General features: G+C 41.4%; 1 protein-coding gene across 10 annotated transcripts in view; it reads left to right on the top strand.

The window, feature by feature from the left end:
• KCNMA1 (potassium calcium-activated channel subfamily M alpha 1) overlaps positions 1-17,022 on the top strand; it is an 848,545-nt gene that overhangs the window by 198,909 nt on the left and 632,614 nt on the right. For all 10 annotated transcript variants that reach the window (XM_061634892.1, XM_061634879.1, XM_061634878.1 and 7 more), the window contains exon 2: positions 5,034-5,198. In XM_061634892.1, the coding sequence (XP_061490876.1) occupies positions 5,034-5,198 (165 nt within the window). The remainder of the gene's footprint in view (positions 1-5,033; positions 5,199-17,022) is intronic.

Genomic DNA, 17,022 nt, shown 5'->3' with positions numbered 1-17,022 from the left:
ATTATGCACTGTGAAAGCGATATTCAAAAAAGCAGACGTTACTTCAGCTGTACCCAGAGCTAATGGAAGGTACTCCATTTCCCAGAAAAATGGCAATTTTCTAGAAGAAAATCTATGTTTGGGGCATCCACAATAATTTTATATAAAATCTGTGATGTGGGCTCATTTTGAATATTGCATACAGTTCTGGCTGAAAAAGGAAATTATGGAGCTGGAAAAGGTGCAGAAGTATGATCAATGAGTTAAATGGCATAAAGCATTCAGGGCTTGATTGTTTGGCAAAAGATTTCTAAGGGGTAGGTGGCTTATAATATTATGCACGATAGGAGCAATTCCCCTGTCCCTTTCTCATAATTCTAAAACAAGGGGATCACCCAAGGAAATTGATTGGAGTAGATTACAGTTATAGCCTTTATAATTAAACAAGGCAATACAAACAACAACAAACAACAACTTTAATTTTTTAAAAATAACAAACAAACAGTAAAAGCAAGCATAAAGCAGCGTCAGATTGACTAAACATTAACGGTCTGGGGCAAATTAAAAAGAAATCTTAGTCTGGCACTTACAACTCATAAAACTGGGCACCAGTTTTAAATAGACCTGGGGAGAGTGTTCCAAAATAAGAGCACCACCATAAGAAAAGGTTCTTTCCCACGTCATCACCCTTTTTACCTCTGATGAGGCTCATAAGTCATGGACAGATTCATGTGGAAGCAGGAGGTTCTTTAGACAACTGGATCCTAGGATATGTAGGGCTTTAAAGGTTAAAACCAGCGCTTTGTATTCATTGAATGGATAGGAAGACAGTGAGGTTTTTCAGACTTCAAAAACTTTGTGGAATGTGTTCCAGCTGTTTAGTCCCAGTCTTGCTGTCATATGCTTAAATAATTTGTTCCCAAGTAGTCTCAAGAGCAGCGCCACACTGAAGAAAGCTGGAGGTTCCTGGGGCATGGATAACAGTGGCCAGGCTGTCTCTGTGCAAGAGGGGCACAGCTGGCCAAAAGTAATTTGTGTCATAGATGCCCCTTGAGCACCAAAAGTCAAGGCCATATCTAACAGCTCATGTCAAAACTGCTAATCTTCACAAGTAGCGCAACCCCACCTAGAACAGTCTGAACATTATCTCCCTGGTGAGATGAACTATCTACCAACAGCACTGCTAACTTCTCTGGATTGCACTTGTTTGTTTGCCCTCAGTCTAAATTACTGCAGAAATGCGGAGAACTGAATTTAAGATTGGAAAAATGAGAAACTGAGAGAACCAAAATTGGCAGATCTTTCCATCCCTAGCTCAAACTATTATGGACCATAGACACCCATTTAGCACATTTACAACCTCAGCTGAATTTGATGAAAAGGAGAACTAAAGCTGTGTGTTGTCATCATCCTCAAGTCTAAAACTCCATGTGACCTCGCTTAGAGGCTTCATGTAGGTATTAAATGCCAGGAGGGAAACTAATTTTTGTGGAATGTGTGTTACTCGTGAGTGTTGAATGCAGAATATCTGATTCATCATACCTATATTTATCAGGTAATGAAGGCTATATGTAATTGAAAAGGAAAAATAACTTTAGCTTTGCCACAGGTGTATGTGTGTGCAGAGCTTGGAAAAGTTACTTTTTTGAACTACAACTCCCATCAGCCCAATCCAGTGGCCATGTTGGCTGGGGCTGATGGGAGTTGTAGTTTAAAAAAAGTAACTTTTCCAAGCTCTGTGTGTGTGTGTAAAACAGAGTTTTGATCTAAACTGAAATTCATTTAATCTGTAGGCCTGAAATCTGCTTTGGCCATAGAGTAAATGCTATATTTCAGTTTATGATTTAGATGCAGGCATTCATTTTTCAAGATGGAATGCGAACATGTACCGTCATTCTAAATCATAAATTTAAAGATTTCTAAATCTAAACAGTTTGAATATGCATTTTCTGCATTCCAAGCCATTTATTGTCAGTTAGTTATTGTATTGTTAGCTGCTTTGGGATTCACCTGAATGCGAAGCAACATAGAAAACCAACCAGTCAATCAGTTGCTTTAGAGAAGAATGTGTATTCAAAACAAATCCTATTACAGTTAGAAAGTACACTAGTTCTCACTCTTAAGTTTAGAATTCTGGATATTTGATTGAGATTTTGAGTGTCTTCTGAGTTTGGGGAGGGTTCCTTTCAACTGTGTGAGTATTTGAATGTTGGAGTTTTTCTCCTCAATAATAGCAGAGCTTGGAAAAGTTACTTTTTTGAACTACAACTCCCATCAGCCCAATCCAGTGGCCATGCTGATGGGAGTTGCAATTCAAAAAAGTAACTTTTCCACACTCTGAATAATAGTGCTCTAAAATATGAAGCATTGGTCTTTTAAAACTTTTTATGCCAAATTTAAAATCTTGAGAATTCAGTAAATTTTGACTGAATGCAGTATTGATTCATCTTTGGAAAGATGTGACAGAAGTAAAGTAATGGCTTGCTGTTCAATGCCCTGGAAACCTCTGGTGAGATCCAGAGCCTCCAGAATCCGTGGGGGGACATAAACAGGGGTTGAGAGTTGCTGCAGATTTTCACAAGGACTGTCAAAGAAAAGTTTGCCATGCTAGGATACAGTAATAAACACAACATTGCTGTCTTATCACCAAAGACACGCTCATGGCATGCAAGGAAGCTCAATGCTTTCAAATAATTCAGGGCCATCCCAGAATAATATGGGCTCAATCCATATTGGATTGCTTTTCTGAGGTGGGGAAGCCTCTGACACTAATTGGCTATGCTGATGTGATGATATGAAATATTTGCTCAGAGAACAAATAATATTTGCAGTCCAGGTTCTGTAAGAGAATGGAAAGCTGTCAATTTGGCTGAGACAAAAACCTCAAACAGCCTCTAAGGACACAAATTGCTCTTTGAAGGACACACTGAGGACTGATTGAGGTTCCACAAGATAGGAAAGCTAATTGGTAGAGTGTCTAGAGGCAAGGTATCTGACAAAAGGGTATAGAATAGACAGAGGACTGGGAAATGGAAGCCTGATAGAAGATGAAGAAAAGGAGGCTTGAGGGAAAAGGGCAGAGGACAACTAGATATTGAAGCAAGAAGGGGCTAGTGAGAAAGGGGGCTCACAACACTTCATGTCAGAAGGGCCTGCAGTGGGAGAGGACTTAAGAACCTGGCCAAGAGACAGGGTGGATAAAGGAAGTTTGGTGAAGCAGGCAGTGGGCTGAAAAGCACAAATCTGAAGAAAATAATGGTGGTGAAGTGGAAGAAAAGAGGAGAAAATAGGACTGTGGCATAAACCTCACCTAGCACTTTGGGGCAGGCAGGACTGTGTCCTAGCTGTAGGAAGGAAGAGGACAAGCAAGGAAAGTTTGAAGAGTTGGGTACTGCGGGCCCAATGATTGCTAGATCAGGAGCCTAGAAACTAATACGGTAACAGAGTGGGGGATTCCTTACAGTTTTGTCTTTTCCTGCATCATTGTGTTGTGGCAATCTTAAGGAGACAATAATGAATGACAAAAAAGCAGTGGGAGGAGCTGAATTTCACTTATTGATTGGAACAAACCAGCCGATTCTTTGGCTACTGCGTTCTGGTGTTTTCTCAGTGTCTTCTGTGCTGTTCATGATTATAAGCTTATTGCCGTGTCCTTATAGCAGTACCTGTGAGGGCTGGATGGATGTGAATGGCAAGGGCCAGTAGTGACTCAGCCAGCATAGCACGGGTAGAATGCTCCTCGTTAATTTGCTTCTTCCTCTCTCCTTCTGGTGACTCAGTAAGGGCCAGTGCTTACAGACAGAGAGGAGTTCCTCGGATTAATCATACAGCTCTCTTTTAAAAGAGTGGCTCCTTGACAACCCAGCAGCTTGCTGAAAGATTGGCAGTTCTCTATTCTGTTTCTGTTTGGCTTTTTAGGCTTTGCACACTCCCCATGTGAGCTTCCCTGGAAAACTCATTTAGGAAACCATAAATTAGAGTGACACCGGTCCAACGGTCACATTCACTGTGTGTTAACGTTTAGGTTAATTTTGTCTGTGTACGTACTTTGCATTGAAGTTTGCATACAGGACCATACAAATATGTGACTGCATTGATTACACACATTCCAGGTGCCAACTACATTGCATATGTGATCCGAGAAAGGAGCCTGGCATCCATGGCGTCAAAAATACCTGCAGCATCTCTCTAGCAACCTTTGCAAAACACCACTCACTGTATGTGCATTGTGCATAGAACTTGAGAAAGAAAAAGGTCAATCTGTTCTGCCAACTGTTCAACCTAGGGAGTTTTTAGCTGGGGGTCACCTTGTATTGCCCATAACTCATCTTCATTTACCTCAAGCCATATCCACAGGTATACCAGTATGCTTCATAGAATGGATGGAGCTCATTGTTGAAAGCAGTGTCACGACAGTGCCAAAAGCAGATTCCAAATGGTACCCTCTACCTCCACCTCCACCCCCACCCCACTTAGGACCAACTAGTCTTGCTCCACCATTCAGACACGAGTTTCTGCCATCATCTCCCCACCCCTTTCATGGTGCCACTTGTGGCTGCATGGCTGAGCTGGCCCTGGTTGAAAGTGCATTGAACCAAAAGGTGCAATCTGATGGCTTGGTTTGAGAGGGTGGGCTTCCCCCCCCCCTTTTTGGCAAAGCACTTGTCTTTAAGAAGATGATTCTTCTTTGGGTATCCACTAGAAGGTAAGCCAGTTTTGTGTTTGGCAAAAGAACATAATTTTCTCATTCGCCATTTGTTGTGATGATAACTGCTTTTTCTTTTTTGCAACTTTTGTTGTTATTTCACCAAAATACAAACATTATTTATAAAATAGACAAACAAAAGGGAAGGAGGGGAAAGCCTCAATAAAGAGAATTTAAAGCTCTTTGGTAGCTTACATAGATATTACAATCACCCATCTTCAATGGTATCTTTTTATCTTCCATGCACTGATCATAAACAGAGATCTGGTACTATGTTGCTCAACCCATGCCAGTCTAACCATTTCTCTCCCTCTGTCTCTCTCCCTCTGTCTCTCTCCCTCTTTTATAGGAAGTCCAGAAGATAAACAGCAATGGGGAAACCCAGGCAGATGGAGACTTGAAGCCCACAGATGAGAAAGAGGAAGTTGTGGCAGTAGAAGTGGGCTGGATGACCTCTGTTAAAGACTGGGCAGGGGTGATGATTTCGGCCCAGACCTTAACTGGCAGAGTCCTTGTGAGTTTTCCCATGCTTGCTTCAGGTTTTCCACTGCTTTTTCCTATAGGTGGATTCAAATAACCAGTTGATACTCCCATTTAACAATGTGCCAATCTCCACATGAGCATTAATCTGTCTCTTTGGTGGTTACTTGCTCGTGGAAATGGCCTCATGAGGACAGCCAATATAGGATAGCACCTCCAGACAACCAGGCTATTACTTGATATTTATGGGCATTAGGTGAAAATCCACTCTAACTCTGATGTCCTAAGCATATTGTTGCGCGCCTCCCCAATCTCCGAGTGGTGAGATCTCAGGGGTCCCTGCGCTCATCCAGGGTTTGGTTTCCTTTGGGAAGAAGGTCAGCGGAGACTGCGGTGTTTTTATGAAATATGGTTTATTTATTTACACACATTCCAACCGGAGCTTAGGATGGAGGGGTTCAAGGCATCAGTTCAATATCCAGCTTTCCCATCAGTGTTACAGGAGGCACCCCAAATGCCATGGTGCAGAGAGCCACTCTCCCTGCCTGCCTCCAGTTCCCAGCAATTCTTCCTCAAGACTCAAAACATAAGCCTCTCCTAGTAGCCGGGGGGGGGGGGGGAGGCTCTCCTGAAGAGTTTCAGTGACAAAAGGCATTTTAACATCTATGTTTTAAATTTTAATTCAGCATTTTAGTATACTAGTATTTTCGTAGTTTAGTATGTTTAAATAGTTTTCTTTGTACTTATTGTATATTGAAGTTTTACTGTTGTGAACCGCCCAGAGAGCTTCGGCTATGGGGCGGTATAGAAATTTAATAAATAAATAAATAAATATAAATAAATAAAAGGGTCTTCCTGGCCCATTCACCAGTTGCTGGGCAACTGATAGACCCATTCTCCTACCTGGCCACTCTATTAGCTTAACAAAAGAGAGACTCATCTGACCAGCAGAGCGAGTTCCTCGTTCCAAGGCACAGAATTCCAAATCAGAGGCTGGAAAGGGGACCCACAGGTATCATTCATTCCAACCCCATACTCATAACAATATGTATTTGAGAACAAGTTCAAACAGAAGAAATGAGACTTGTATTTCCAGTAAACATTGTTAGGATCACAGTGCCATATTATGTGACAAACACATCACTGTCTTCAGAAAACATCTTCGTTTTCACTGGACCGTACTAGACTTAATTTATGCAGAGGAAGTTAGAAGAGGGCAAGTTTATTCCCACAGCTGGGAAATGTTTTGGTTCTGAGCACCTAATGTTATGAAGATTACCTACTAATAGCTGGGAAGTTCAGATGCCATCATTTTGCTGCAATTTTGCAATCGCCTCCAGGCACAGCATGTCCTTCTCATAATTTTGTCAGTCATTTTCTTTATTTGCTTAAAGCTATATAGCCACCGCAAAAAGGTTAAAAAAGATAAAATAAAAAGAGTTAAGATACACAATACAAAAGACATGATACATGATTTAAAAAAAATATATACAAAAATACCTTGTTAAGTAAAACATATCTGCCATCCAATCTTGGGGAATTATGTACGTAAAAGATATACATCTGTAAAATGTGTCCGTAAAGAGGGTGACTCTTTACATCCTTTTAAAAAATAATTAACTCAGGTCGCCTCCACATTATTTGTAACTTTAGCTCTGATCTTCCTAGCCGCCAATGCAAAATTAGCTACCCGAGTAGTCACATATTTATCCGTGCCGACTAATAGGGAGGCAATTTGTTCTAAAACCGGTCTGTCCAGTAGGTTAGAAATAATGGGGGCAAGAAATTTATCTCTAGGATCCTTATATAACAGACATCTTAAGAGATAATGACCAATATCCTCTACTTCTCCCATATGGCAAATACACACCCAAGAATTGAAGGGGATCTTATTATAACGGCCCTCTAGAATGGCTGTGGGCATCGTTTGAAGGCGAAGCACCGTAAATGATATTCTCAACTGAGGGAAGGGGAGGAAAGAAAGATAAGATTCCATATGGAATGTTGTCTTAAACAAGGAGTACCAAAGGGACAAGGGTGATAGAAAGGCCGAGTAGAGTGTCCACCTTTGGGCATATAGAAGGATCCTTTCTTTGAGCAGTCTTCTGGCCTTTGGAGAGTAACAGGAAGGTAAGGAGACAATAGAGATCCCATAAACAGCCAGTTTAGATTTGGCTCGATCAATCCAAGAGGAGTGATGGGATGACTGCAGCTGTTCCAAAAGACACTTTTTGGGTAAGCAGGAGTCGTCCATCCCAGCTAGGCGCAACCAATAGGACGCCAAGGCTATATGAGCGTATGCCTCCAATGGGTGGGATCCCATCTCCAGCCTTAAAAAGGGGGCAGGGGTACCAGGAGGGGTAGCCAAAATAGACCTAAGGAAGTCGTTCTGGACTTTCTCTAGCTGAGGGGTAAAGCTGTAACCCCAGATCTCTGCCCCATAAAGAAGTTGGGGAATAATTTTCTTATTAAAAATTTCCAGAGCAGGAGGGACCAGTCTGCCACCTTTACTATGGAAGAAGCGGCATAGTTGGTGGACAGAGCAGGTAGCCTTCAGCCTAGCTGCATTACAGTGGAGATTCCAGGATAGATTTGAGGAAAAATTCATGCCGATAGCAATAACTCCGTTGTTGTTGGATTATTTTATCGTTTAGTCTCCATATGTGTTTGGAACTTTTGTTTCCAAACACAACTACTTTTGTTTTTGTATAATTAATATGGAGACACTCTTTTGAGCAGAAGAGGCCTAAACTGTGCAACAACCTCCTCATTCCAATTTGGGTCATTGAGATGAGGGCCAGATCATCCGCATATAATAAGACAGATAGTTTGATAGATAAAATAGATGGAAGAAAGAACACTGGGCCAGATAATTCCTTAACAATACTATTAACATAAAAATTGAAAAGAAAAGGTGCTAATAAACATCCCTGTCTAAGTTCCTGGGTGGTGTGAATTATCTCAGAGAGAAGGCCATTTGCTCCCAATCTCACTCTTAGGGAAGTTTCACGGTGCAAAATTTGTAATAGCATAAATATTTTATCTATGTTAGTTTCACCGAGTTTCTGCCAAAGGCGCCCCCTATCAACCTGATCAAAGGCGGCAGAAAAGTCTACAAATGCCACAAACAATTCTTTTCTTTTGTGGAACGCGTATTTTTGGATGAGGTGAAAAAGAACATAGCATTGATCCACTGTGGATTTACCTTTGGAAAATCCTGCTTGTTCTGGGGCAATGATGTCATTCTCAGAGGCCCATCTGTTGAGTTTCATTAAAATATACCTAGAATAGAGTTTGGAAGCAACATCCAATAAATTGATTGGTCTGTAGTTGCTGGGATCTGATTTGGCACCATTTTTGTAAGTTGGCACCACCGTGCTAGTTCGCCAGCCATTGGGGATAGCTCCATGGGCATTAATAATAATTTTGAATTTGTGCCCTAGTTGTATTGTAAAACTGTGAGCATTTTCCCGATGAACACAACTAGTTTTATAAAAGCCCAGAAAGCCCATAGACAGTGCTCTGGATAACTGCTATTAAACCATGGGTGATATCCAACATCAGTCATACTCAGAACAGACCCATTGAAATAATGGACTCGGGTTCCTTTAGCATTGATTTCATTGGCTCTGCTCTGAGCATGGTTTAGTCAGATGTCATCCTATGAACTGAAAGTTGGGCCATTTTATTAGAAAATCAGAAATATGGAACATTGTGATTCATTTGAGTCTGATTCTAAACACTTTTGCCTTCAAGGGAAAGATTCCTCTTGATTTGGATGTAAGTAATTTGGATCTAGGCCCTGTGGGAAGAAATCTAGTTTGTAATGCAAAATGAATTTAGGTAGGCTGCCTGCTAGGACACATCGCAGCCAACAGGCTAATTAGAGCTAATTACTTAGAATTAATTGAGATTTAGAGCTTATGTTATTAGTTTTGAGTCCAAAGTGTTTTTGGAGGGAACTTCTTACCATGGACTTTTAACAGTTTTTACCTTTATTTCCCACCCATGCAGCCACTGTAAAAAAAAGCCATGGGTTTTTATTGTTTGCAAGTGTCACAGCCCATTTGCACAATGTATAAGGAAAACACAGTCAAAATGAATAGTCTGCTTTTCATTCATTTTTTCTATTTATTATTTATTTATTTATAGAATTTATTAGTTGCCCATCTGGCTGGCTTGGATATAGTTAATTTGGATCAATTTGGTTGGTTTTGCTTTATGGAAAAACAAAGCTGTAAATATGCATTTTTTGCTTTCTTAATATGCAAGAGAATTGAAAAGGGAGGAAGACTATCATTTTTTCAGTGTTTGCCATTTAGAACCTTCTTAAATACAGTATTTTAATCAATAAAAAAATATTTAACCGGTTGATGGCCCTAGTTAGAATCATAACCCACATTTTACTTTTCAGACTTATTAGACCTTAAAAACAGAATACTCCAGAACAAAATGAAATTCCTTCAATTTGTAACTTCTACTTATGGCTTATGATAGTATCAAATGTACTTAGCAACAAATTGTTTAACTACTCATTTAGGAATGCAGTCTACATCCAATTCAGTATTTCTGTGGGCATTTCTGCCAGTGAATTTATGTGTTGTAGATCTTCTAAATAAAAACTCAGCTGAAACTGAGGGCATAGTTATTGAAAATCTTTTAAAGATATTTACCTGCTTCTGGTTCTTAGTGACTTAGCACAGTGTATTTCTGAAAGGTCTGATCTTTTTTCCTTGCAAGCCAACTGCAGAAAATTTTGTTTTATTGAGTAAAAGATTATGGCTTTTTGTAGGTCAGTTGCAGATCAAAATTAGATCAGCTGGAATGAGAGATGAAGAAATTACAGTACCTTTTCATACTGTAGGCCACAGTTTAAATCAAAATCAATCTTCCACATTCACAATTAAATAACTTTTAGGAAGTGGTTCAGTGAACACTTGTGTTGAGGGAGAAGAAAAAGTAGCAATTGATTTTTGGTTTGGCGTGCTCACAAAAAGAAAACTGTTGTGTAATGATGCCTAGATTTATTTGCCTAGCAAAGAAGAAAAAGTTAGCAAGGTGTGGTGTGAACATTGATCTAAAAACACAACTTCATTAATGTTTCTTCCTTCAAATCTCCTTTTTTTTCATTCTTGTATGATCAGTCATTTCCTTGGAAGGGGCTCCAATTGAGAGTGGTCATATAGCTGAACAATACAGCACAGAGCTCTGCATGCACAACCTCCCAGGTTGAATTACTGGCATTTTGGGTTAAGCAACTGGTAAAGCCCCCTACTGGAGACCTTAGAAGCCTGCTGCCACTTGGAGTAGGCTGGATGAACCAAAGTTCTGACCTATATAAAATGTAATGGGCTGCCTTCAAGTCGATCCCGACTTATGGCTACCCTATGAATAGGGTTTCATGGTAAGTGGTATTCAGAGGGGTTTACCATTGCCTCCCTCTGAGGCTAGTCCTCCCCAGCTGGCTCAGCTTGCCACAGCTGCACAAGCCAGCCCCTTCCTTGTCCGCAACTGCCAGCTGGGGGGCAACTGGGCTCCTTGGGATTATGCAGCTTGTCCACGGCTGCACAGGTGGCAGGGCACGTAACCCCTGAGCCACTCACTGTGGGGGTGATCTTTAGCTGGCCCTTGACACCCAGGAGACCCGAGCGGAGGTTTGAACTCACAGACTCTGGCCTCCCAGCCAGGCTCTCCTCCCCACTGTGCTATACCAGCTTATTCTGACCCATATAAGGCAGCATAATATGTTTGGTAAGACTCATGGTGGAAGAGTAAGAGCTGCTAAGCTGAATAGTTTCAGGACCTTTTCTCCATTTTTGTATGGTGTCAGGCTCAATTTGGCTGTCATCTCTTTCTTCTAGTAATCAAATTGCACAAGTGCTAAAGAGGTGGTTTAGCATGGCAGCTTAAATTTGGAAGCTAGTGAGACCTGCTCCCATTGTCAATAGCTAGCTGGAAGCAATGGTCATGGGGTGAGCTGAGACCTTTTCCCATCTAAGAAACAAATAATCAGCTGCATTCATAGATGCTAAAAGAAACCAAAAGATATGAGATCCCTTACTCCAGTTTCTTCTAGCACCTGATAAAAATTCCAAAGAACATATAGTAAGGCTGCAGTCCTATGCTCACTTAACCAGCAAGTAAGCGCCACTAAATCCAGAGGGACTTACTTCTGAAAAAATGGCATATGATCAGAATGCATGTCACTTAAGATTGGGCTGTCCAACTTTAAATGATCCCAGCCTAGAAATAGGAAAATAATCTAATGTTAACAATTGATCTAGTCTAACATGCACTTTCCATTAGTGGCTAGCTAGATCTTTTTAGAAACTCAGAAGCAAGGCATGATAAAAATGTTGTTTCTTTCCAATACCTGATACAGAGGTATATGTTGCCACAATCCTATGCATTTCAGCTCAGAAGTGAGTCCTATTAAGTTAAATGGAACTTGCTCCCAGATAAATATGTATAGTACTGCTGCATTAGATTTCATTTATCATGGCTAATAGCGGGTGATATCCTAATTTTATTATTTATTTAATTTATATCCCGCCCTTCCTCCCAGAAGAAGCGCAGGGCGGCAAACAAAAACACTAAAAGCACTCTAAAACATCTTAAAAACAAAAGACTTTAAAACATATTTTAAAAATCTTTTAAAACATCTTTAAAACAAAACATCTTAAAAATATCTTAAAAAGCAATTCCAGCACAGATACAGACTGAGGTAAGGGCTCTACTTAAAACGCTTGTTGAAAGAGGAAGTCTTTAGAAGGCGCTGAAAAGAGAACAGAGATGGTGCCAGTTTCCAGTTTCCAACAACATGATGACTCCAGTTGTTGCTAGACTAGAATTCCCATCATCCCTGATCATTGCTCATGCTGGCAGCCACTAATGGGAGTTAAAGTCCAACAACATCTGGAGAGCATCAGGTTGGGGAAAGCTGGCCTAATCTTTCATGGTTTTTATTCTCTCTTTTTTAAAACAGACACCTACATGAGTGGCAGGCAATCATATCATCCCATCCCATTTTGCATCAGTGAATCCATGGTTAATTATACAGCATGAGAAAATATTTCTTTTTGCTGTAAACCTTGTTGGGTGATCCTTGGTATTAAAAGAATTTGCTTTCTTATATGGGAACATCTTTGGGGGGGGTTGTTTTTATTTTTTGTTTTTTATATCACACCTTTCCTCCAAGGAGCTCAAGGTGGCTTACAAACATGGTTCCTGATTTTATCCTCACAGCAACCCTGTGAGGTTGGTTAGGCTGAGAGGCAGTGACTGGCCCAAGGTGACCCAGTGAGCATCATGGCCAAGTGGGGATTTGAACCCTGGTCTCCCAGGTCCCAGTCCAACCACTACACCACACTGGCTTTGCTACCCACCTAGTTGGTATAAACAGGCCATGCTGGAGAATTGGAGCCTAGTATCGGTTCACAAATCTATACAACCTCCGTCTGTATCTGCAAAATCCACCCCTCTCCACATTTTGTTATATTTGTGCCTATAGCTGTATGAAATGCTTGAGGAATAATTTTTGCCGTGCCTTTCTTATTAGAACCATTAATTGGATCTTGTGATAATTATATATTGTAATATATTAATTGGATCCCTGAGCAGTTCCTAATAGTACGATTATTAAGCAATATATGTGATTCCACCCTTGTGCTTTCTGGATGTTTTGAACTACAACTCCCATCAGCCATCAGTACAACCATGCTGGCTGTGGCTGATGTGAGTTGCAGTCCACAGCATCTGGAGGGACCAGGTTGACAAAGGCTGGCCTAACCACGTAGTAAGTTAATGTCATGGGCTAAGCAGGCACTATCCCCAGGGCATTCTCTAGTCAACTATAACATATGATGTGGCCTATTACATGCACTGGAAATACATAATACCAGCACACCCATATTTTTCTAAAGGACTGCTTTTGTAGAACAATTTAATTGCAGGCATGCTTAAATTATGCTAGTTAACATGGTTGCAGATGTGCTTATCTAATACAGCATTTCCGCAGTGGACTAGGACCTTGTAGTATTAGGCACTGCGTAAGCAGAAGCAGTAATAAAATAGACAGCTAGTACTACTAAGAACTAGAGTTGGAAACATAAGAGAAAAGCCAAATGTGAGATGATGGAAAGGGGAATATGAGAAAATAGAGAGAAAGCTTCAGAGATTTTGTCCTACTGGCTGCCTAACTAAGCCAATTTGACTTAACGCCATATTCCTAAGGCACTACAGAGTTAAATCTTCTTCCATCTCTTAATTAATAAAAAAACTATTACAAGCACACTAATTCGTCATAGATTTTTATTACTATGTTGTTGTTTATTATACTAGTTAGTTGCTTGTTACCTGAAGGTCTCCAAGCAGCTTACAAAACGTTAAAAACAAATATAAATACATAATACCGTAAAAGCAGAACAAACAATAATAATAATAATAATAATAATAAACTTTAATTTATAGGCCGCCTATCTGGCCAATGGCCACTCTAGGCGGCGTACAATAAAGCACGATAAAATACATGGTAAAATATGATACAATAAAAACAATATAACCAGTATAGCACAATGCAAAATTACAATATTTAGTAGAGTTGTCAGTAATACAATTCTGAAGCTAGTTCACCTTAGAAGTCTCAGGTTCATAAAGGCCTGATGGAAAAGCCAAGTCTTCAGGCCTCGGCGAAATATATATAAGGAAGGGGCATGTCGAAGATCTATTGGGAGGGAGTTCCAAATTGTGGGGGCCGCCACAGAGAAGGCCCTCTCCCGAGTCCTCACCAACCCAATCACTTTAGTTGACGGGACTGAGAGGAGGCCCTGAGTGGCAGATCTTGTAGGGCGGCACAATTTATGACGTTGGAGGCGCTCCATCAGGCATACTGGGCCGAAACCGTACAGGGATTTATAGGTTAATACCAACACCTTGAATTGAGCCCGGAAAATAACTGGAAGCCAGTGTAGATTGTACAGCACTGGGGTAATATGATCATAACGGCGGGTGTTCGTAAGTAGACGAGCCGCCGTATTTTGTACCAGCTGTAATTTCCGGACTGTTTTCAAGGGCAACCCCACGTAGAGCGCATTGCAGTAGTCTAAACGAGAGGTAACCAGAGCGTGTACTACGAGTGGGAGCTGGTGGACAGGAAGGTAGGGTTGCAGTCTTCGTATGAGACGCAATTGACCCCAAGCTGCCCGGCACACCGATGAAACCTGAGCCTCCATGGACAGCTTGGAATCAAGGATCACCCCGAGGCTGCGGACCTGGACCTTCAGGGGCAATTTTACCCCATTAAATACCAGGTCGATGTTTCCCAACCCCCCCTTGTCTCCCACGAGCAGTACCTCAGTTTTATCAGGATTCAGCTTTAGCCTGTTTCTTCCCATCCATCCACTCACGGATTCCAGACACTTGGACATGGTCTCCACAGCCGACTCTGGTGAGGACTTAAATGAGAGGTAGAGCTGAGTGTCATCTGCATATTGGTGGCACTGCAGCCCAAACCTCCTGATGATAGCTCCCAGTTTTACATAGATGTTAAATAGCATGGGAGAAAGGATAGAGCCCTGTGGCACACCACAATTGAGGGGCCAATGGTCTGAAACCTCATCTCCCAATGCCACCTGCTGGTGCCTATCGGAGAGAAAGGAACAGAACCCGTTTAATACTGTGCCTCCTATTCCTAATCCCTCCAGACGATCCAGCAAGATACCGTGGTCGACGGTATCAAAAGCTGCTGAGAGATCTAGGAGGACAAGAAAGGTGGATTCTCCCCTATCTAATGCCCTCCTCATATCATCCACCAGAGCGACCAAGGCTGTTTCAGTTCCATGTCCAGTTCTGAAACCCGATTGGTATGGATCTAAATAATCCGTTTCATCCAAGTGCACTGACAGCTGATCGGCCACCACTCGCTCAATGACCTTGCCCAAGAATGGTAGATTTGAAATTGGGCGGAAGTTGTTTAAATCTTGGGGATCCAAGGAGGGCTTTTTCAAGATGGGCTTTATAATTGCCTCCTTGAGGGCTAATGGCAATACACCCTCATTCAAGGATGCATTTACCACCGCCTTGATCCCTTTGCCCAATTTCTCTTTACAGCTCATCAAGAGCCATGACGGGCATGGATCAAGGAGACAGGTGGTAGGTTTCACAGTTGACAGCACCTTGTCCACATCCTCAGAAGGAAGAGGCCGAAACCGATCCCATTGGATCACATTATGACTGGTCAACTCTGGTCCACTATCTGCATTCACGGTATGCGAAATCGAGCTTCTTAGATGTTCGATTTTATCAGCAAAATGCTTTGCTAAATTGTCACAGGAGGCCCTTGAGTATTCCAAGGGTTCCTGAGCAACTGGACCGACCAGGCTTCGGACCACTTGGAACAACCTCCTGGGACAGCATTCTGCTGATGCAATAGAGGCAGCAAAGTAATCTTTCTTTGTTGCCTTTATTGCCACATGATAGGCAGCTACTGCTGCACTAACTTGTGTCCGGGCATCTTTGGAGCGGGACTTACGCCACCGGCGCTCTAGTCGTCTCACCTCCTGTCTCAGAGCACGCAACCATGGTGCATACCATGGTGCTGTCTGGGATCTTTCCAGGGGGAGAGGACGTTTCGGGGCCACTCGGTCTAATGTCCTGGTGATCTTTGTATTCCAGTCCATCACCAGGGTTTCGACTGAGTGACCTTCAGCAGGTTCCGATTCCCATAGCGCAATCAGGAATCCTTCTGGATCCATCAGACGCCTGGATCCATCAAACAACCCCTATAACAGCCACAGAAATTTTGGCAGCACACTAACAACAAAACAACATCTACATTTATCAAACACTTGGGGAAAATATGTCTTTACCTAGCATGAAAAAGTTGTCAATGAAGGCGCCAGGCAGACCTTGCTGCGGAGAGCATTCTATGGATGGGGAGCCACAACAGAAAAGAGCCTCTCTCTTATCACCATCCTCCAAGCCTCCCTTAGAGGAGGGACCTGGAGAAGGGCCTGAGATGATGATCTAAGAGACTGGGTAGGTTCATACTGGGAGAGGCGTTCCAGAAGATTTTAGGGTCCTGAGCCGTAAATAACTTTATAAGTCAAAACCAACAGGGGTTTTTTTAGTAGCTAATACACCAAAAGGAGATAAGAATGGCCTCTTCCCTGCAGTACTTTCGTCGACAGGTAAAAACTTTCTTATTTCAGCAAGCCTTTGATTCCGAAGGCGGCTAAGGATAGGCCCAAAAGGAGGTCATATTGCTCTTGCTTGTTTATTTTTTAATTATTCTGATTTTATTATAGTTTTAATTATCAGAAACAGTTTAATGCTATTTTAAATCAGAGTTCATTTTTAATTATATCTGTCTATATTTATTTATTTATGTATTATATGCTTTTAACTTTGGTAGGTTTTAATTGTATCTGTTTTTTATCTGGAAGCCGCCAAGAGTTCCAATTTGGAAAAACGGCGGGGTATAAATAAAGTTAATAATAATAATAAAAAGCTGTTTAGCCCATTTACAGACAGGATCTTTTTTTTAGGGATGCTTATAAAATTCTCTCTGTCTCTGAATTTCTACCTGGACTATGAGTGTCCAAATTGCTCCATATTGTTTATGGACCTGTTTTAACACAATAGCGACCCACCATTCTCTATTTTTTTAAATTCTGTTTACACTATTATTCAGTTTTGGTTTTGGCTTGGTTCAGAGTGGCCCACATGTGCTAGTTAGCATAGGTTTCAGTTTGCCTATTTTGCTTTCCTTGTAGGCTACTAAAGCACAGGAATGTGGGTGCACATTCATTGAAACCTTTTACAAAAGGTTTACAATTTCGTTTATTGTGCTTGAGTGTGTT

Source organism: Rhineura floridana, chromosome 7 (genome assembly GCF_030035675.1).
Source record: "Rhineura floridana isolate rRhiFlo1 chromosome 7, rRhiFlo1.hap2, whole genome shotgun sequence".
NCBI lineage: Eukaryota > Metazoa > Chordata > Lepidosauria > Squamata > Rhineuridae > Rhineura > Rhineura floridana.
Note: the sequence above shows the minus strand (reverse complement) of the source record. Positions and strands in the feature narration are given on the sequence as shown.